The sequence below is a fragment of the Aristolochia californica genome, unplaced genomic scaffold (assembly GCF_029961685.1).
Source record: "Aristolochia californica isolate CCGP_79_NKW_82.1479 unplaced genomic scaffold, dmAriCali1.0.hap1 SCAF_8, whole genome shotgun sequence".
Classification (NCBI taxonomy): domain Eukaryota; kingdom Viridiplantae; phylum Streptophyta; class Magnoliopsida; order Piperales; family Aristolochiaceae; genus Aristolochia; species Aristolochia californica.
The window spans coordinates 792691-812140 of NW_027182279.1; the positions used below are offsets into that span (position 1 = coordinate 792691).

The 19450-nt window shown below is 39.3% G+C and overlaps 4 protein-coding genes and 1 non-coding gene across 6 annotated transcripts; 2 read left to right on the forward strand and 3 right to left on the reverse strand.

Annotated features, from left to right (window-relative positions):
• Positions 1-478: 478 nt before the first annotated feature.
• On the reverse strand, positions 479-2289 carry LOC137939550 (photosynthetic NDH subunit of lumenal location 3, chloroplastic-like). Of its 2 annotated transcripts, none has more exons than XM_068784828.1 (3): positions 1963-2289; positions 896-1161; positions 479-700 (listed from the first exon to the last, which is right to left on the reverse strand). In XM_068784828.1, exons 2-3 carry the CDS (start codon positions 1133-1135, stop codon positions 602-604), a joined length of 339 nt encoding a protein of 112 aa, XP_068640929.1. In that variant the 5' UTR covers positions 1136-1161; positions 1963-2289; the 3' UTR covers positions 479-601. The 2 variants fall into 2 exon arrangements, with proteins under 2 accessions (XP_068640929.1, XP_068640930.1); XM_068784829.1 differs by having other exon boundaries at positions 896-1336.
• Positions 2290-3599: 1310 nt separating this feature from the next.
• Positions 3600-5308, reverse strand: LOC137939369 (gibberellin 2-beta-dioxygenase 8-like). Its single transcript, XM_068784639.1, has 3 exons — positions 4845-5308; positions 4101-4422; positions 3600-3830 (listed from the first exon to the last, which is right to left on the reverse strand). Exons 1-3 carry the CDS (start codon positions 5306-5308, stop codon positions 3600-3602), a joined length of 1017 nt encoding a protein of 338 aa, XP_068640740.1.
• Positions 5309-9944: 4636 nt separating this feature from the next.
• LOC137938718 (nascent polypeptide-associated complex subunit beta-like) lies at positions 9945-13243 on the forward strand. Its single transcript, XM_068783729.1, has 6 exons — positions 9945-10002; positions 11720-11787; positions 12247-12395; positions 12498-12554; positions 12660-12698; positions 12821-13243. The coding sequence occupies exons 2-6, from the start codon at positions 11720-11722 to the stop codon at positions 12997-12999; spliced, it is 492 nt and encodes a 163-aa protein (XP_068639830.1). The 5' UTR covers positions 9945-10002; the 3' UTR covers positions 13000-13243.
• A 288-nt stretch (positions 13244-13531) lies between these two features.
• Positions 13532-13612, forward strand: TRNAL-AAG (transfer RNA leucine (anticodon AAG)). The gene has a single exon. It is a non-coding gene; the product is annotated as a tRNA-Leu (tRNA).
• A 358-nt stretch (positions 13613-13970) lies between these two features.
• On the reverse strand, positions 13971-18915 carry LOC137939313 (uncharacterized). The gene is made up of 8 exons (XM_068784595.1): positions 18827-18915; positions 18681-18723; positions 17655-17712; positions 16884-16972; positions 15336-15472; positions 15145-15238; positions 14437-14617; positions 13971-14180 (listed from the first exon to the last, which is right to left on the reverse strand). Exons 5-8 carry the CDS (start codon positions 15417-15419, stop codon positions 14114-14116), a joined length of 426 nt encoding a protein of 141 aa, XP_068640696.1. The 5' UTR covers positions 15420-15472; positions 16884-16972; positions 17655-17712; positions 18681-18723; positions 18827-18915; the 3' UTR covers positions 13971-14113.
• Positions 18916-19450: the final 535 nt, after the last annotated feature.

Genomic DNA, 19450 nt, shown 5'->3' on the forward strand with positions numbered 1-19450 from the left:
CTTTCTTGGTCTTGTAACACTATTGAAGAGCTTGGAGTAAAGTTGCCTCAACAGAGGCCTCTCTGGTTTCCGCTCTCTCTACGCGCTTTCTGCATTTCCATCCATGACTACAGTTCTATCAGGGGTTTGATCCCCAAGAGATCCCCTAGCGTGAACCTTGACTCTAATCTCCGCTTCTTCAAGCGTCTGGTCTGGAACAACAGCAGTGGAATTGCTGAGAGCTTTTTTAGCTAGAAGTGCGGTTGGCAGAGCTGCTGCTTTTATCGAATTACAGGTAGGAAGAGAGAAACGTCGGGGAGGGTGGAGACGACAATGCCAAGGCTGATAACATCAGCACTTGTGCCATTGGATTCGAGTGGTTTCGATATACCTAAGCGGCGAGTCGATTTGGATAAGGTGGTGAAAGATAGCTGCGATTCGAGAAAACAACAATTTAAAGAAATGGAGAAAACCAGACAGATTTGTTATACTCTGGTATTCCATTCAGTAAAAATAGCTTTTTTCACTCTTTACAGGTATCAGAAGTTCTCGTACATGTAGAAGAAACAGAGAACCGATCTTTTATTGGGAGGGTTTTTAGGGACTTTTATCTTTCATATCTTCAAGGCATAACAGACATGATTTCCTCCAAGACGAGAGCTGCGTCGCTGTAGCGGTTCTGCGTCTGTGCGACGCTGCGAATTTTTACTGCTCGATCCAACTGCAACAGACAGACGTACACAAATTAATTTCAGATTCCACTTGTGGAATGTTCATCGATGGTGCTTTTAATTCAGTGAGGATTTTTTTCCTGAAAATCCCAGAAAAAATCTTCTGGGGCCATTAATGATTTATCTATCGGGACAGCTTTGCTACGTACTTGGTCGTTCAGATTGACCTCCATTAACAACCGTACCTCCTCAATGTAGTAGAACAATTTGTTGGCAAGATCTGTGAGAGCTTGCTTCTGCTGATCATCCGGTGCATTAGAGATAATCTGGTTGAAGTCACAGTAAAGAAACGTGGATTTGAGGCGAAGGTCCCTCCCCATCAAATCCCACGAGTCCTCGTCGTCCGTCATGTCAACCATGGAGAGGAGATCGACCGCGCATTTCTTGATCCTGTTAGCACTTCCCTTGGAGTCCATATCCGACATGCTTCTGCAACTGGAACCTTCAAAAGCTTTTGATGCACAAAAACGAACTGGGTCTTAGTAACAAATTAGTACTCCTGATCAGAAAAGAGAGGCAGAAGGAATCCAAAATCGGAACGAGGAAGACGAGATGTTTGCTCATGCAGGAAGAAAACAAGCGCAAGAAGGAAAGGTAGCATTTCACCATTCGAAAGTTCCATGAAGCTGTGGAAAGGAAGATAGGTACAGGTTAAACTAAAAAAAAAAAAAAAAAGCAGAAGAGGACAAAGAAAATGCAGCCCAGTACAGTAATTCTTTTCAGCTTTATCAGTACGATAAAACGCCTTTTCTCTGCATTCAGTAGCCAGAAATTAAATGCAAACGAAGACTTGTGATAGTGAGAAAGGAATCTGTGTTCTTGGGCAGCCGGTCGAAGTAAGAATATTATCATCTTCCTCGATCTCCCAGAAAAGATACAGAAAAGAAAAAATAAACATCAAGAAACAAAAACTCTGATCCATCAAAGCCTCACACTGAAACGAAAAGAAAGAAATCAGCACTGAATCAATCTTCATCTCTTCCCAACACCCAAAGAATTTTCAACGAGGCCCTCTCGTGCTTCGACACTATCAGTCCCAATCATGACTGGAAAGTCTCAAACACCCGAAACAAGAATTTTCAAACCCAGAAGTAGAACAAAAAATCTCAACAAGAAAACAAAAATCCATGTCGAATTCGCCAAAACCAACCTCCAAAAACAGTTAGCGAACTCGAGCTACCGACACAAGAACCAGTATCATCAAATTCATGAAAACTACCCTGATAGAAAAAAAAGAAAAGAAAAAAAGTACCTGAACAAAGACGATTAGACGATTACCCTTCCGACAATTCTTCCAAACAGCGGGAACAGAGTACTAGTGGAGAACAAAGCAAAAAACAGATTAAACGTTTACGGACAAGCAAACGAGAGAGAGAGAAAGGAGAGAGAGATTCAGAGAACAGTTTGGGTCTCGTGGCTGTTAAAGGGAAGCGTCTGCATCCGTCTGGAAGGGAAGTAGACTCCCGATCGAACCCAAACACGTAGCCGAGCCGATCAACCGCGAAATTTCCCAGACGCGACAAGATTCATGTTTCGGTAATACGAATCGTAACGGATCGTATCGGATTCGGCGGACAACGTCGAGTTTCACATTCGTGTCTCAGGACTCTCTCGCCCTCCACGCGGGTATTTTTCTTCGTCTCCTAGAAAGATCACCGCCGTTGATCGGTGGGTCCAAGGATTATTACTAACCGTTTCCATGATTGGAAATTAATTTCCGTACGATAGAAAGTGGAAGCGGATAAGATTCTTGATGGGTTTCGATTTGTTCCAAAATTACCCCTGTTAATGTTACAAATTACTAATCAATTAATAATTTTTTTTTGTTAATTTTTAAATCATTCAATCCAAAATAAGAAGATTGAAAGCTTATATAGATTTTAATTTTATATATATATATATATTTATTTAAAATATATACTTATATTTATTAAAAATAAAAATATTATAAAATAGAACAACCATCAAACAAAAAGGTGTGACAAGGGTAGGTGTATCAATCACACATATTATATATAAAAGATAAGTAAACCCTAGACCTGCCCTTGAAATGGTCCAATTAGGTGTTACATTATATATTATTTAATTTGTGTATGTTATTTAATAAACTTAGAGAAAAATGAACTAGGTGAACCTATCATTCCATGATTTTTAACTAAAATAATAAAAATATTTATTAATATTTTAATATAAAAAAAATATATTTATTACACAATATATAGATATATATCAATGTTACAAAAACCCTAATTCTAGGGGCCATATTGAACTTAGGTCAACTAGTTTTTTTTTTTTTTTTTATCATCAGGATGTCATCAACTAGGGGAAGGGGTTCAAGTGGACCTGATTTAACCAATAGGTCTGATTCAAGTTTGAATCCTAGGGTTGACAAAAGTGAGGAGACTGAGGGAGATTTGAGTTTGGGATTTGGAAATGAACATGGATTCCCAAGTGAGATGCAAAACAAGAAAAAGAAAAACGAAATCTGGTTAGTATATAAGGAAGGAAGGGCATTTTCTTCATCTTTTTCCATGAATACCAGGGCTGATGCATCCAAGAATTTTGGGTCTGATACTGTAACCATGCATCTGAGGGGTTTGAAAAATTCATCTTCTGTGTAAAATGAGGAGAATACACCTCATGCATGTTAATGGCTGAGGATCTCCATGATTTGTATAGTGATATCAGTCCAAGAGACTGCACTGAGACTATCTATAGCTCATTAAGTGTGGAAGAATTGGCTGGCTTACAGAACAGTACAATGCTTGTTATTGCCCTCAGAAAAAGAACATACACAATACATATATGTAAATATGTAACTGCTAAGTATGTGTATATATATATATATATATCAATGTTCTTATGTATTGTATATATGTCATCAGCAAATTATAGAAGAAATCTTGGGAGACCAACTTTGTGACCAAACTTCTTAACATCTTCTTGCACCTGCTGCCTGTACTGTCCAAAAGTAAATTTCCTGTAAATTGAAGGCTCCTTGGAACCTGCTATCATGGTGTCATATGATGGGCACAAGAAGAATGCTATGGAATATCTCTCTTTGACTGCATTCACCATCACCTTGTGCTCTACACTCTTGTACACACCATTGCTCCAGGCCTACACATTGCAAGAGAAAGGGTTAACTTCTAGTCTGCAAATAATCCTTTTTGGTTTTTTATTTGGTCAAAGAAAACCTCTACAGTCTTGATTATTTATTCTGCACATTGCAAGCAGAAAGAGTATATATAGATGGGTTATTCATTTTAGGGGAAAATCCTGTCAAAGAAGACCAGCAAAGGCCTCTCTTTTGACTTAATGAGGATCTCTAATGGTATTAGTGATGCTTTCCAGTTGAAAATTTGCTTCCAAGCACATTGAACTGTTTACCTGAAAGAGGTCCCCAATGTTGACTATAAGAGCATCTGGATTGGGTTTCACAGACACCCATCTGGAGTCCTTCATCAGTTGCAATCCACCCACTTGATCTTGGTACAGAATTGTGAGGAAATCACTGTCAGTGTGAGGCACCAGGCCAAACACTTCAGGTGAAACAGAGCACGGAGGGTACCGATTCAACCGGAGAAAGCACGTGCTCTCGGTGCAATTCTTGTCGAAATATTGCATCGGCCGATCCAAATTCTCGGCGAGAACGCCGGTGAGCACCCTACCAAGTCTTGACATGGCTGCTGCAAATTTCTCCATCACTCCCCTGCAAGTAGGTCGCACTGGTCAAGCATAAGAGCTTTGAAAAAGAAAATCTACACAGAAGGATACAAATGTCATTTTGGATTTGTCAAGGTTTGTATAGTAAAAACACATCCTTGTGAAAACTTAAAAGCGAAACGAATGAAGCTGGGCCCTTCGTTAGAGTAATGGATACGGTGGGGCCATGATAAGACGAGAGTGGCTGGCTCCACTCCGACTTTAACTAAAAACGTGCGTGCTGTGGGCCCAGAGGTTGATCTCTGAAATGACAGAAAGGGGTCCACATTCTGGATCACTGGCTAATCACCGATCGATCGAATCCGAAAGAGATGGAACGGTGGAGACGCGATAAGAAGAAGAAATAATCAAGCTTAAAAAGATAATCCCTCCTAATTAATAGCTAATTACGTCTCCCACCTGAGAGACGCGAGTTCCCCGTAAGCGGATACATCTTCAGAGATCTTCAACAGAGGAATGTGAAAAGCTTCCGACCAGGAGAACTCCTTCAGGCAAGTCGCCGTCGGCGTGCCCCACCTGTAAGAATGATTCAGCAGCTTACACCCGAGCTTCTGCTCGAACGGTAGCTCGAACACTTTCACCTGCTCTCGCCTCATCTCCTCCAAAAGCTCCCGACTGATCCCATGATTCACCACCTGAAAAAAACCCCACTCTGCAGCGGCCTTGGCAATCTCCGCCCGGGTTTCACTTTCCTCCGCCGCCTCGAAGCCGGGCCCCAGGGCCGCAAGATCGATGAGGGGGAGGTCGCACTCCCGGACCTCCTCCGGGTTGCGGGACTGGCCGCGGGGGTCGTAGAAGAAGGGTCCGTACTTGTTGAGGAAGGGTGGGTCGGGGGGGTGCATGGTTGGGCGATGCGGAGAGGAGGCGGTCATGGGGGCTATATATAATGGGCGAGAAGGGGAGAGTTGCAGTCGCAGGCCTGGTGCTTGTGGGGGAAGAAAGTCCAAACGAGGGGGAAGCAATTCTTACTGGACAAGAGCACAAGGAGATGAAAACAAGGGTTGTCGTCTGGGATTGTGACACTTGTCACTTGGGGGGAGCCGGTCCTTGTGTGCTTGTAATGTATTGACTTTGTCAACATAGACACGTTTTGAAAGGAGTTTAGGCTTACTGGGATGAAACGCTCTCCCTTGAGTTAGAACGATCTCCTTCTTTTTCTAGAGTTTTCGTGCATTAAGCTCAAGCTTTTGAAGTAGATGTCTTTCTGGGTAGTATTATTTTAATTGTAATATGCATTAGGATTTGATGGGTGAATCGAGTTTTCCTTCTTTGCTTGTATTCGCTTTGTTTTAATAGAATCTAATCTGAAATTCCGAATGACTATGAGAGTGATTGTGCTTAGTTGTTGTGGTCATCCCTGGATTCGAGAAAAATTAGACCAGAAAATCAATCAAAATTGCTCTTAACGGCATTTCAAATACCATTATCAATGCCATTTGAGCTCCAGTTTCTCGTAAATTATTCGATGGCCTAATTACAGATCGTTTCTTTCGGAAAAGAAGGAACTCCCAACATGGGATCGCATGTATCGTTTGTAATGAAATGTGGGTGGACCCTCGTCGACATAAGACTATTCCGAGTTATCAGACAAGGCCAGTGGCAGACAATCAGATAGGCGTCCTGCTTCACATTGCTATTTCTCTGCAGAAAATAAGCAAACCTGTGGTGGGGGAGCAACGTTGCATTGTCGCAGCCTACAGAGATGAGTTATTTGACTTATTTTGATGAATGTCCCTCACTTAGGGCGGCCAATAATGTTTTTAAACTCAGTTGAGAAGAATTAGATGCTGCAGAATGCTTAAAATATATGCCAAATCCTCTGCCTTTCAAGACTTTGTAGACCCGTTTCTGTGCTTTGTTTTTGCAGTTGAACGATAGCTGTTGTGCGAGTTGTGGAGGACCCATCAATATAAAATGGCAGAAAACAAGGTAAGTTTTGGGTGTTCTGTAGTTCCAAAGAGAAGGTTAGAGTTTATTCTGGAAAGTACAGGATACTTCTTTTGTCGTTAGAACAGGAGAACATTGGGGAACTTCCCCTTTTGTTTAATGGAAGTATAAGGAATATAAAATTCTGGTAGTTGGGTTGATTGAGTATAAAAATACGGGGAGTATTGAGTGGCCTGCCATGATGTGGACAGAGAAACAGTTCTCAATTTTTAGTATGTCGGTAATGGAAGGAGAGGAGCAAAAATGGAGAAGGATCTGAAATAGTTCAAGTTTTGTATACTTCTTTAATGGGAGATAGTTTGGGAGTACAGACAGAAATGAAGAAAAAAAATGGAGTACGGACTGATGAAATGGAAGAAAAAGTGTCTCTGAGTCTAAAAGCGAAGGAGAAGAACTGGAGAAGAATTTGAAATAGTTGAAAATTTGTAAACTTCTGTAACGGAAGACAATAAGAGAGAGCAGATAGATGAAATGAAAGAAAAAATATCGAGTACAGTAGTTGAGAAACCATTCGTGGAGGATGACATTATAATTTGAAAATCATCAACCCTGTATACCCACCATGGATTGATGAAGACCCACCAATTTGCTTTTATTGGAATCCTTGCTCCTCGATGTTTGCTCTGCAAAGAAGACAAGAGTGACATGTTTTTTTCCAATTCATGAATCCGGTAGTTGAGGCTTAAAAGAAATCAATAAAGGTGAGACTTTTTTCATGCTTACTTGGCTGTTGTTTGAATTGAATTTGATATAACCTGACTTGCTGTTGTGGGTGGTCATTCCTTTACTGGAAGTCTCACTTAAAGTATTGCTGTAAGCCGGCCTAATGCAACAAACAAAATTGTCTTATTTAGTTACCTTAATCAGTAAAATATAGCTGCTTGGGTTGAGTAGCATATAGGCAGGTTGACTGAGAAGAGGAGAATTCCATTCTAATGTTTGTCTGATCAACAAGCTCCATGAAAATGACCTTCTCGTCTGTTTGATTAAGAAGCAAGCGCCCATGGAATTGGGTAATTTATCATTGATCATCGGGCTGCCGCCTCTAATCTGGATTCCATTGTTCTACACAAATTGCCATGTTCCCTGTTTTATATTATCTGCAGTATAGTTCATGATGAGGAACAGTTTCAAGTTCGAATACTACAAAAGAGAACCATTTTATGATGATTCTATCCCTTGCAAAGCATTTGTGGTCTTTTTCTCATAAGGAGATTATTCATGCCTTGAAGATTCCAAAGGCATGCTTTTCTTATACAAGATACTGCAAAATATTCCTCAGAGGACTATGCAGTCTCAATCTCAGACCCTTTTATGTATTCATCGACAGATTTACCACAGGTAATGGAATTCAAAATTATACAGATAATAATTTTCGTTTTGAAGTGGTGATAGTTTTATTAAAAGCGCCAAAGGCAGAGAAATACCAACCTAATAGGGGAATACAAAAGCCACACCTAGTTGTTGGAGAAAAGGTCCCTGTTTAGCGAGTTTATCTGGCATGCCATAGGTTGATTATACAAATATAATCCACTATTAGATAATGTTTCAGAGAACATAGCAGGGAAACAAGAGGAGTGGTTAGGCCATGGAATTGTCTATCATCACATGAAAAGATTGATAGTTTAATATGCAATGTGGATTGATATTCCATGTGCTTAACATGGAGGTAGTCTGCTCACTAACTGCCCAAAATATAACTGTCTTCACAGACTCACATGCCAATGCCTCCATAGGTTGAGCATGAGAGGAATAATAGCACCAGTGTATAAATTATTTGCAGATGACCATGGAGCTTTTGACTATATTATTTTTAAAAGAGAGCTTTGCTAGTCTTCAGGAATCCATCATTTTCAACATTTATAGAAAGTGATATGGGAGACAGCGAGAGTGTCAATGGTGTTGGGATGATCATTTTGGCAGATTCTGCAAGTGGGTTCCTGTTTCAGAATGGCCTGGTCCCTGAAATGCTGAAGCAGATTCTATAATTTTCCAATTCCATCAAATGAAGTCAATACAGTTTTTCACCTCATTGCCTGCAAATGATAGTGTCCCTAGAGTAGTTATATATATATATATATATGTGGACCATCCAGACTTCTTTTGTCAATGTGAAGTTACTTAAAATATTCTTTCCAGGCAAATAATGTTGAGCAGACTAAGACATGGTTGCATAAGGATCAAATACATCTAACTCAACTGTGTAAATATGGAAATAATCCAGTGCAAGCAGATGTAGTGAACCTAGAAAGCAATTCTGCCAAGAACTATCATGGGTGGAGTTTAAGGGCTGTAAAGGAGGTAAAGTCCAGAGGTAACAGTCACCTTTTCTTGGGAATTTTTATCTTCACTGCTCCAGTCACCCCTGCTGAGTTTGTCCTATTGAATCAAGAAAAGCTTACTTGTGAAAAGCTTGCTTGTCTAGCAGAATGTCTTGACCTTCCATATTTCCCTAAGGTCATTTTGATCTGGGTGTCACTTCTGTCTCACTTCTGTCTGCAAGGGGGACAATGAGGTGAAGGTTTTGTTAAATATATTTATTTTCTCATGACAGGTCATGGCTACGTTCATCTCCCTCAGTGGATATATGGTAAAATGCAACGTGAGCCATGCATGGTTTTAGCTATATTTTGGTCAATTCAATCCACTAAGAAAATGCCAGCCAGTGAATTGAGATGGGAAGGAAGAAACTAGATAGCCCTGTTTGGTTTGAGACAATGTTGAGGAAAGTAAAAAAAAGGTGGCTCTTGCCCTTTCTCTGTCTCTGGTTTTCATTCAGACTCTCTCTCTCTCTCTCTCTCTCTCTCTCTCTCCTGAGTTAAGGTAAGTCACTCCAGAAGCCCAACCTGCAACAAGTCAAGGGGAATATTGATACCTAATGTTGTTAAGAGGTTAGTAATGTAAGAACCTAACTTTACTTGACCCGACCTAACCTGACCCAAATAACATTTATGTAAAAGGTAGCGCTCAAACCCAACCCAGCCTTGAGCCTAAAATTGGAATCGAGTTTAAGCCTAGTAATTTTAATCGAGTTTGAGCTCTAACCTATATTTAAAATTTTGTATCAAATATATGTCAAATAAACTGTATATAAATTTATGCATAAATTTTACTTAAAATTAAGCATAACCTCTACATAAAATTAGGCACGACCTCAGAAAGTCTAGAAGGTATTTATTCAGACCAACTGGGACTCTGACACAACTCAGCCCTACTTAACATTGGGTTAAGCTGCTAAATTGGACGAGTCAGTGACCCTAGACTCGACTCAACCCCTCTCGTATACTGGTCAATCTGGACGAGTCACTCACCCTTTAGGCAGTGAATCAAATAGCAAATGGGCTATTTTATGAGCCTCCATCAACCCACTTAACGAAGCCCATCTCTTCAAAGCTAAACGAACGGGACCTACTTCTCTTCCAACCAATGACATTGAGCGACAAAAAAAACAGAAACAGAGGGCATGGTTGTTATAATGACAAACTTTAACTGGCATTTTCGAACTTGCATCCCGTTCTATATAAGTTCGTTACCCTTTTTGCACTTCCTCAGTGAGCGCTCGTTGTTGCGGCTTCCAAACCCTCGCCCCTCCCTCCACTCTATCCACGAACCCTACAAGGTAATTTTTTTTGCATTCGAACAAAGAAATTGACATATATGCGCTTGTTTTTTCAAATCTCTTTCTTATCTTGAGTCAATCCTTTCACCCTGTTCTATGTCTCTTTCTGCTACGGTTTGCTGCCACTGGAAATTTTGGTAGTTATCTTCTAACTTGTTGGGGGTTTAGAGGTGGGTAGCAGGTTCGGATTTAGCTCTTTTCTGTGTATTTGTCATTATGGATTTTGTTCGAGGGAACGAGTGTGTTCTCTGTGGCTGCTGAAGTAGGGGTTTGTTTTTAGGGTTTTAACACTGACCTGTTATTTCGGGGGTTCGTGCTCTTAGCTGGGGCTCTTTTATTTTGTATGAATTCCGATATTTTTAATCTGTTTATTGGGAAGTATAGGATTCCTTTGTGTTACCGTATTGTCTTGATTGGGTTGGCAATTGGTATTTTGCGTCGGATAAATGTATTCCACACCAAGTCTTTTATGTGTTTTTTGGTCACTAGACGTTGGATGGATGGCTGTTTTAAGTTTCCCCTCGCCGGAGAAGATGATGACCCCTTATTTTATATATTCTGCATCTACTCTCTGTGTATCTTTTTTTTGTTTTTGTTTTTGTTTTTTCCCCTGTTTTCGACGGTTTTCTAGCTAACTTTGTGTATGAAACTGAAAGTATCTTACATATTGGATAATAGAAGTGGTACTCGTTTTATATAAGCAAAGTAGTCATCCGTAGTAAGGAGCTCGATGAGCTTATTTCAGCTGTCAGAGAAGTTCAAGGAATTACTGTAATTTGTCTTATCTGCCATTGATACATCTGGCAGGATGGACAGGTGCATGCAAAAGCTAAAGCTAATTCTCAAGACAGCAACGTTTTACCAAAATTTGGAAATGATGCAGTTTTGTATTTTCTTGCATGGTTATCATCATATGTAACCAAAATTTCAGAAAATAAAGAACAGGAAGATAGATATAGTGTATGAAAAGGAGATGGTTTTGTTGTTTAATCAATTATTTTGTATGCAACTGTTAATTTCTTTGAATTTGTGAAGTATTAGTTAGTTCCAAAGTTGTTGTATATGGATGAATGCATTTGTTGGGATCTCTGTACGAAAACTAGGAATTGAAATGTAATATATGAAATAGTTATTTGTTTTTTTCTCTTGACTGCTACTCCTTTGAGGGCTGTTGGGTTCTTGGAAAAGGTCACTTGATACCCTATGTTTTTTCTCTTGACTGCTACTATGTCATAACACATGAAACTTCTCTCCAGTTTCATGTGTTACGACATAGTAGATGGCATTGTCCTTAATACTCTATTAGTTGTCTGTTATGTGTTATTTTGATTGTTCCTCGGCCTCTTGTTTATTTATTTGATGCTTTTTAAGTGTTTTAAGTATCAGGGCATCGGCATGGGTCTTGTAAAAATTTGTTCAATGTCTATGGATCAGATCAGAGGGTCCTTATTATTTATTTAGCATGAAAAACCAACATTTGAGTCATTCCTTCACTCATTTTCAGGTTATAGTTAGTTTATTGAGTTGAAATTGGTATCTCCTGGTAAAGGTTATTTACAGTTTCAAGTAACTTGTATTTCTCCTGCTTCTATCCCATTCTTTAATTTCCTCTTTTGAGTGCTTAGTTTATATTTTGTTAATTGGATCTGAAGATGCTACTGGTCATCTTGATTCTCTGCCATAAATTATGTTTCTTAGTATCCTGCTTTGCTTGCAGATGAATCGGGAGAAGCTCATGAAGATGGCTGGTGCGGTTCGCACTGGTGGAAAGGGGAGCATGAGAAGGTACTTGATTCTCTACTGATTTGCCAATTCTTTTTTTATTTGAAAAATGATATCCCAAGGGGTGTCTTGTTATTTTGTAATTAACAATATGTAGTCCTTTTTACTTTTTATTGTTTTGCATGCAAGTTCACTTTAGCATTTCAAATTGTGGTGTAGGATTTAGTGAGTGTTCTTATAAAGTTGCAGTGAAGTAATAGAGGAATCCTTGTGCAAAAATTTACTTGAGAATTGCCACACCTATGTTTAATATGTTTATTATTTCGACTCTGTAACCAATCTTCTTCTTTTTGCTGAAAGGAAGGTTTTCTTTTGATATTCTGAAAAATTGCCAAGTGTTGCATTTGCATCTCTACATCATGCCCGTATGTTTTGGATGCTGTAATATCATTATATAATTTTCAGCTTTCCTAGAAATTGCTGCTTACATTTAAATCTTTTGTGGGTCTTCTTTGTTATCAGAAAGAAGAAGGCTGTCCACAAGACCACAACAACAGATGACAAAAGGCTCCAGAGCACTTTGAAAAGAATCGGGGTGAATGCTATCCCTGCTATTGAAGAAGTTAACATTTTCAAGGATGATGTGGTTATCCAGTTTCTCAATCCAAAAGGTTGCTAATCTGTACAATACTACACTGTAAAAGTCTTTGTCTCTGGCTAGGTATATTTATCTCTTATTCTCCTAGTAACTCTTGTCTATTTCTTTTTTTCAGTGCAAGCTTCTATTGCTGCCAACACTTGGGTTGTCAGTGGTTCTCCTCAGACAAAAAGTAAGCCGTGTTCTCCTAGTTATCTATGAAAGAGATGTATTTCTTGGATGTTTAAATATATCTCTGTTGGTTGGAGCTGATGCAATTAACCTTTATGTCTTACAGAACTGCAGGATCTACTGCCTGGTATCATAAATCAATTGGGTATGCCATATATCTTCTCTTTCAAATTCTCCTCTTCTATTTCTCTTCCCCTTTTTATGAAGACTTGGCCGATTGTCTTTGCATGAGCAGAACTGATAGTGTTGTATTTGTTGAACTTTCAGGACCGGATAACCTGGACAATCTGCGGCGGCTTGCAGAGCAGTTTCAAAAGCAGGCCCCTGGTGCTGCCCCAGCTGCTGGGGCAACACAGGAAGATGATGATGACGAAGTTCCAGACCTAGTCCCAGGAGAGACATTCGAAGCAGCAGCTGCCGAGGAAGGTCAACAGCCAGCTTCTTAAAGAAATCAACAAGTTTTCAATTCTTATTTTTGTCTCCGGTTATCTGTGTCAAGTTTTCGTTTCTTTTACCCTTTTTTGGTTTTTTTTTATGACAACAATGGAAAATGAGCAGGTACTATGTTGTTAGAAACGCTGTTAGAATTTCTAATCTTGGCAGCATGTATTTAAGTTTTCCCCGAAAGAATTGCGTGGCTCTGTACTATTTTTTCTTAATCTCAAACCCGAACTCTTTTGCGTTTATCAAGACGAGGGTCTAACCTGATACATCTTCAACGAGAGACGTCAAGTTCAGTAGCACAATGCGAGCAAATTTTCAAGCTTTTCAGATGAATCTCTCAAATCCTAGTTTTATAGAATGCTCTTATTCGATTTTAATGCACTTTTTTGACTTCTCATATAGGTTGAATCTGCAGAACTCTCATCTAGATTAAAGGAAGTCGTTTCCCATTTATATTTGGCAGGAAATCAATTCCTTTTGCTTTGTTATTTTTCTTTCAATAAAATAACTTTTGTATATTTATACCGCCAAGAAGTTGAGATGGCCGAGTTGGTCTAAGGCGCCAGATTAAGGTTCTGGTCCGAAAGGGCGTGGGTTCAAATCCCACTCTCAACAGAAAGTTTTGCCCCATCTTTTCTTTCCTTTGCCATCAATCACTTCTCCTATCTCTTCCAATAACTATTAACTCATTCCACTTCTTGCTCTGATAGATTATGTGAGCAAACCATATTTTTATTGGCACGTTGGAAATGTCTGATTACCTGACCTGTTCTAAGCAGATAATTTTACCCATTTGATTTTGAAAGATTGGGTAGAGAACTGACTTAATATTTTTCATTATTCTAATGAAGCAATTATAGTTACGATGTTTATCAAATGGAACATATATGTGTAAAGGTTAATGTAGTTTGGTAATTTTGTTTTCTGTACAATCGAGATGTATTTCATAAGATTTTAACAATTTTTACTTCTATTTACTAATAAACAGATAAAGGAATTGACATAAAGTAATCAAAACGGATAAATGGGAAAACCCAAACCCAATTCATCTTGACAAGAGACATAAGATAGCAGGGAAGTAGAAGAGATTCGGGCATTCATCATCTAAATTACAGTTCAAGATCCTGTGCTTCTGTTAATGGCGAGTGTGAAGTAGATGAGTATCAAAGTACCAATGCTAGACCTGCAGAAAAGAAATGCGAATAACGATCAGTTTAAGATGCAGACAAAAAAATCAAGTGACAGGCGTTTCGGGAACCGAATTTTAATTGAATATTTTAACTTTAGATTGGGTTCACCTAAGCTTAACTGAACTTAGTTCCATACTCTTATGAGCCCCTAAAATTTGAGAGAGTAAAAAATGGCGACAATATCATCAGAACAAAAAGGTTGCAGCTTTGATTATTGGAGCAATGGGTCATGGGCATAGAGATCCTTACAGGCTGGCAAAGATAAGGAGGACCTTTCTGGGGTGGATAGAGATGAATCTACCAAATCTCTTCGTCTTTCCATCACAAGAGTCTAAGATGCTGCAGCTATTAACAATTGAGGACATGGATACAAGAGAATTGCTCGATGTTAAGGGCTGCTGCTTCCCCAGATCCAGTTGGATACTTGATACTGCAAGAAAGGAATCAATCTTAGTTGCATTTCAGTGAGTTGGGTAGAAGAACGTTATCTATTAATCAGTGCAGAGAAGAAGATTGCAGACATAGTCTGATCCCATGTTAATTTCAGTGAATGGGATACCGGAAATGATCAGTACACCAAAAATGTCTGAGCTGATAGTCTGCCTCATAATGTGCATCATATCTACCATTAAAAGATCTGACAGCTGCCTCTACCGCCAGGGCTAACAATTTAAAGCACAGAAATGTAAATAGTTGATCACAGGTTGCAGGTGACAGATCATCTGGAAGGACTGTTAAAGTATATATAGTCAATTTGATTATGATTTATATTTAGAGAAAGAATCTCGGAATCTCGGAAGGGGAGGTTTCACAAAATGGGACCTTGGACAAATCAAACATAGATTAATTCATAATTGCAAATAGGCAAGAAATGATTTTAAAGAGTGATAGAGAGAAGCAGATAAGTGGTTGCACATCCTTCACGAAAAGAGAGAAAGAAGCTGACAGGCTCCATACCTTTTATTACAAGCTTCTTAGATGTTTCATCTGTTTCATGCTCTTCACCGCTCCTTCTTTCAATGCGAGAAGAGCCCTTTCGGGAAAGTGCTTTCTGGACGATAAAGAGGGACCAAAATGAGCTTTAAGATGCCTACACGCCTAAATTATTGAAAAAATAGAAATAGCGGCGTCAAGCAGATGTTGCTCACCTTCATCTTCGGACTTCCTGTGATTATGTCTTGAGACTGCGCTAGACTCTCAATGTCTAAAACCACACTTGCAGCTTTATCCATTACTAGAGTTCGTCTCCGAGAAAGCAGATCATTGACAGGTAGGAATAACGCTACTGAAATAGAAAACAACAGTTGCACTTTCACGCCTACTCAGTACCCAGAAAAGAAAAGCGAAATTAATAGCACCAGGGAGAATTTCAGTAATTGCCAAAGCATTGATATTGACGAAACAGGTGATTGTGAGAGCAAGAAAGAGAACAAACTAGCTGCCGGCTTCCTAGACTTTTTCTTTACTCAAAACATGTGAAGAATCTATCACTGCTTGTTGACAGTGTCAAACAAGACTTCAATTTTATGGTTTTGTGTTCAGTATTTGGAAACTAGAACTGGTAAGCATCACGATTCATCTGAAAAGGCGTGCACCTACTGTGCCATTCGAGCCTCCACGCCAGTGGGGAAACTTCAGAATGTTGGACCATTACAAAAACTATGTACGCTTATGTTAAATATTAATCTCTTATCAACTTGTACCGGTGATGAGCATACATAGTGGCACAGAGGTTTTCAACTACATTATGTAATTCTACGCGCAGATCTCGAGAAAGAAGCTTGTTTTTTCAAAATAAGTCTGTAACCAATTAAGTTAAGCAACTCATGGTTAGAGTTCAAGCAGAAACTGAAGAGAAAGTGCTGAGGAGCCAGGAGCAGTATAAGAACTGGTTAGTCATCAGAAACCCGTCTCTCGTGTGCTCTTTCTCATTATCTGTTAGTTCGAGCATCATGAACCCATCACCGAAATCCAAGAGATACGAAATATTTCTTGAAAACAAAACTTATTAGTGTCCACCAAGTATTCCACAGATAATCCTTTCATTGTATCCAACCATGTCCACACTGTTTCTATTTTATATGGTTTTGTTTGCTTCCATGCGCCTAAGAGCTTGCCAGTGAATACAAAATTCTCCCTGGCAAGCCTCCAATAAGCGTCATTATCAAACAGTGACCCTGTATTCTAGTTGTTGACAGAGGGAGATCATCTCCCGCTAAAAGTCAGTAAGCAATCACTCCATTCACTAGGTTTTCTTGCAACTTATATCAAAATGTTCACTCTTAACAACACAACATTATCAATTCAGAATAAGGATCCAGCGAGATGTCTAAAAGATGATGGTTTAGAAATAAGGATAAGGATCTAAATACAAGTACCAAATAGATTCAAACTCAAACTCTAATGACTTGTAATCTCTACAGCCTGGTACTTGTATTTCAGTCCTTATCCTTATCTCTATTGTGCACCTGAAATCCTTCTACAAGAGCGTCATTTGGTCCCTTACCGGAACTCAGGGATGAGCCTACCACAGATAACGGAGGGGATGGGTGCATCACTGATATGTATTATGTATATTATACGGTCATTTATATCAAATTTCAAGGTATCCGATGCTTATCATAAAACCGATACACCCATCTCTGCCTTAGAATTAGAAGGGCACGGACCTAGAAGTGTCAAGATAATAAGCTCACCTATGTCATAATCTCCTCCATAACGGATTATGTACTGGGACACAGGTCCTACTTCCCGCCGACCAGACGAAGATCAACGACTATATTAACTGTATCATTTAAAAAGCAAATAGAAAAAATTATTAAATAAGAATTTTTGCTTATAGGCAAAAAATAATAGATAAGAAAATCTACATAGAAAAAATATTTGGTAAAAAATAAAAATAAAAATCAAGTGAGGAGCATTGAGAGGGAGCACGCATAGTATGAGTTTTGCCCTGGCCGATACAGGGTATATGGGCTTATACAGGCCGATGCAGATACATATAGCCACCCGAGCCTCACGGGGCACGGGATAGTGGCCCCACTATACGATCTGGCCCACGAATAAGGGCACGACCAGCTTTAAAAGTCAGAAATTGAGTTCTGGGCATGGTGACTGTTGACTTTTGTCCACTTGCAGGCGTGAATGTACGGAGGAGATATTCTCATACATGAAGGGAGCATATGGTCCCACTAGATCCTTACCCGACATTTGCACAGGCCATGATGCTAGTCCATCCTTGCCGTTGATCTAATGGCCCCACAACTACTACAAATAGTTGATTAAAATACAATTTATGAGAGTAAAACCCGCTTGGCCTGGTGGGACCCGTTAGGCGTTTTATGGCAAGATGACTATAGGGTTAATAAAGTAGCTTAAAAAAAGATAAAAACAGAAAGCTACCACCGCGAAAAATCCTTTCGGGACCGCCACGAAACGACTTTAGAAGAAGGTGAGTCGATCAGTACCTGAGAGAGATCGCAGGCTATTTCATCGGCTACCGCCATTAAAGCATTTTATTGAGCTCTGCGAGATGAAGAAACATAAAAATAAAAAATAAAAAATAAAAAATATTAATAATGCAATTTGGGCTCCGAAAAGTCGTGTGCACCTGCAAGAGCTCAAAAAGTGGCAAAAATAAAAAGAAAAAAAATGTTTCAGACAGAAAATTGTCAGTGCTGACAGTAAGAAACTAGAATGGGAAGAGATTGGATCATACGAAAGATCGGAATTACTGGAAGACCAAAAGATGGAAAGCATTTGCTTCTGATGAATCACAGAGCAGTTACAGAGATGAAAGAATAGATCACTTAACATCAGTAAAAGACGGAGAAACCGAAACCGGAAAGCAGAAAATGAAGAACAGAAACGACGAATTACGAAACGTGGAAATGGAAAATCAAATGCAGACATGCAGGCCAAGTTTAGAGAAGCAAAACGACGAGGCATCGATTCCGTCTTCAAAGTAAGAGCAGAAGTCCAACACAGAAAAATGAAATGCAGGTAACCACATTGCCTGTTTTTCGGAAATCAACGAAATGAAGACAGGAATTTGACAGCAACCAGATGATTTTCATGAACTGATTTCTACCGTCAACCCTTCCTGTGGAAGTTCAAGCAAGCCGACCGCTGCTTCGTTCCACATTTGATCTACCTTCGGGATTGAAATCAGGAAGCCATGTCCAAATAAAAAGGACAAGAGACTAAAACACACAGATTCTCCGCCAATAAACTCAGATGAAATATATCCACACACGGTAACAAAACTCGACAAACGCAAACGAAATATATCCGGACAAGGAAACTAATCTCGACGGCTATTCACACACGGATGGCAAAATCGATCATCATCATCCACATCAATTAAGACTATTCAGAAACTTTGGGCATTCCACTTCGAAAACATCAATTTTCTGAGTATAACACATTTATAAAATTTACAAAACAGAGGTGACATTAATTTATCCAACCAGAGAATTTCAAATCACCAGTACCTTTTCTCGAGGGAGGAATACGGTTCCGCTGCAGCAATATCCACTGGATACGTAAAATTCAGTCACATTATCGCAACTATTCAATAAAATGCTCTCGCAATAAGCATTTATCCGAAAGAAAATCCAAATGGCGGATGAAACTACACCTGATTCGGATTTTCTTTCCTTCGCTTTGCTTTTGAGGAGACTAGTCAGACGGATCGGTTTCGAGCTCTTGTTCAGAGGAAATGGCAGGCAGAGAGTGCAGAGAACGATACTTCTCCAACCTCTGTACTTCTTATAGGAAGTTAAGACGTCAAAAAAGATCTCCGTTCATCTCTTAATTACATAAATGCCATCACTTGTTAAAAAGATGCCCACTGGCCATGATGCATGATTCGATTCAGTCACAAATTTCATTTGGTTAATTCCGTGGCATTACTGTAAATATCTTAAAATCGACGGTCGTTTTTTAACGTCGAAATGGTAATTAAGTGGTAGCATGGCATGGGGGGACAGGATGGCTTCGTGCCCGAAAATGGCAGGTGGATCTATTATTCTATTTATTTCTGTAGTTCCACATAAAATATATATATAATATGGAAATATATAAATACTTGATATAGTAATATGAATAAAATATAAATAAAATACCGGGTCGGCCTTTCGAGTGTTTTTGGCTCCTTGCCGCGGCTCTTTTTCGATCAAAACCCCACCCGAGAAAGGCCATAAAAACAACACATATTCTGAGGGGGAGGGGGGAAGAGCGCCCGGTCGCCGAAATATTCGAT

Excerpts from the sequence above, each read along its gene's own strand:
- LOC137938718 (XM_068783729.1), top strand. The coding sequence starts at position 11,720 with ATGAATCGGGAGAAGCTCATGAAGATGGCTGGTGCGGTTCGCACTGGT. Across the intron at positions 12,396-12,497 it reads CCAGTTTCTCAATCCAAAAG|TGCAAGCTTCTATTGCTGCC; the intron begins GTTGCTAATCTG and ends TCTTTTTTTCAG. Across the intron at positions 12,555-12,659 it reads TGGTTCTCCTCAGACAAAAA|AACTGCAGGATCTACTGCCT; the intron begins GTAAGCCGTGTT and ends TATGTCTTACAG.
- LOC137939313 (XM_068784595.1), bottom strand. The coding sequence starts at position 15,419 with ATGGATAAAGCTGCAAGTGTGGTTTTAGACATTGAGAGTCTAGCGCAG. Across the intron at positions 15,239-15,335 it reads CAGGAAGTCCGAAGATGAAG|AAAGCACTTTCCCGAAAGGG; the intron begins GTGAGCAACATC and ends TTTATCGTCCAG. Across the intron at positions 14,181-14,436 it reads CTCCTTATCTTTGCCAGCCT|GTCTAGCATTGGTACTTTGA; the intron begins GTAAGGATCTCT and ends TCTTTTCTGCAG.
- LOC137939369 (XM_068784639.1), bottom strand. The coding sequence starts at position 5,308 with ATGACCGCCTCCTCTCCGCATCGCCCAACCATGCACCCCCCCGACCCA. Across the intron at positions 4,423-4,844 it reads TCCGCTTACGGGGAACTCGC|GGGAGTGATGGAGAAATTTG; the intron begins GTCTCTCAGGTG and ends ACCTACTTGCAG. Across the intron at positions 3,831-4,100 it reads ACATTGGGGACCTCTTTCAG|GCCTGGAGCAATGGTGTGTA; the intron begins GTAAACAGTTCA and ends TGCAATGTGTAG.
- LOC137939550 (XM_068784828.1), bottom strand. The coding sequence starts at position 1,135 with ATGTCGGATATGGACTCCAAGGGAAGTGCTAACAGGATCAAGAAATGC. Across the intron at positions 701-895 it reads TGTTCTACTACATTGAGGAG|TTGGATCGAGCAGTAAAAAT; the intron begins GTACGGTTGTTA and ends TGTCTGTTGCAG.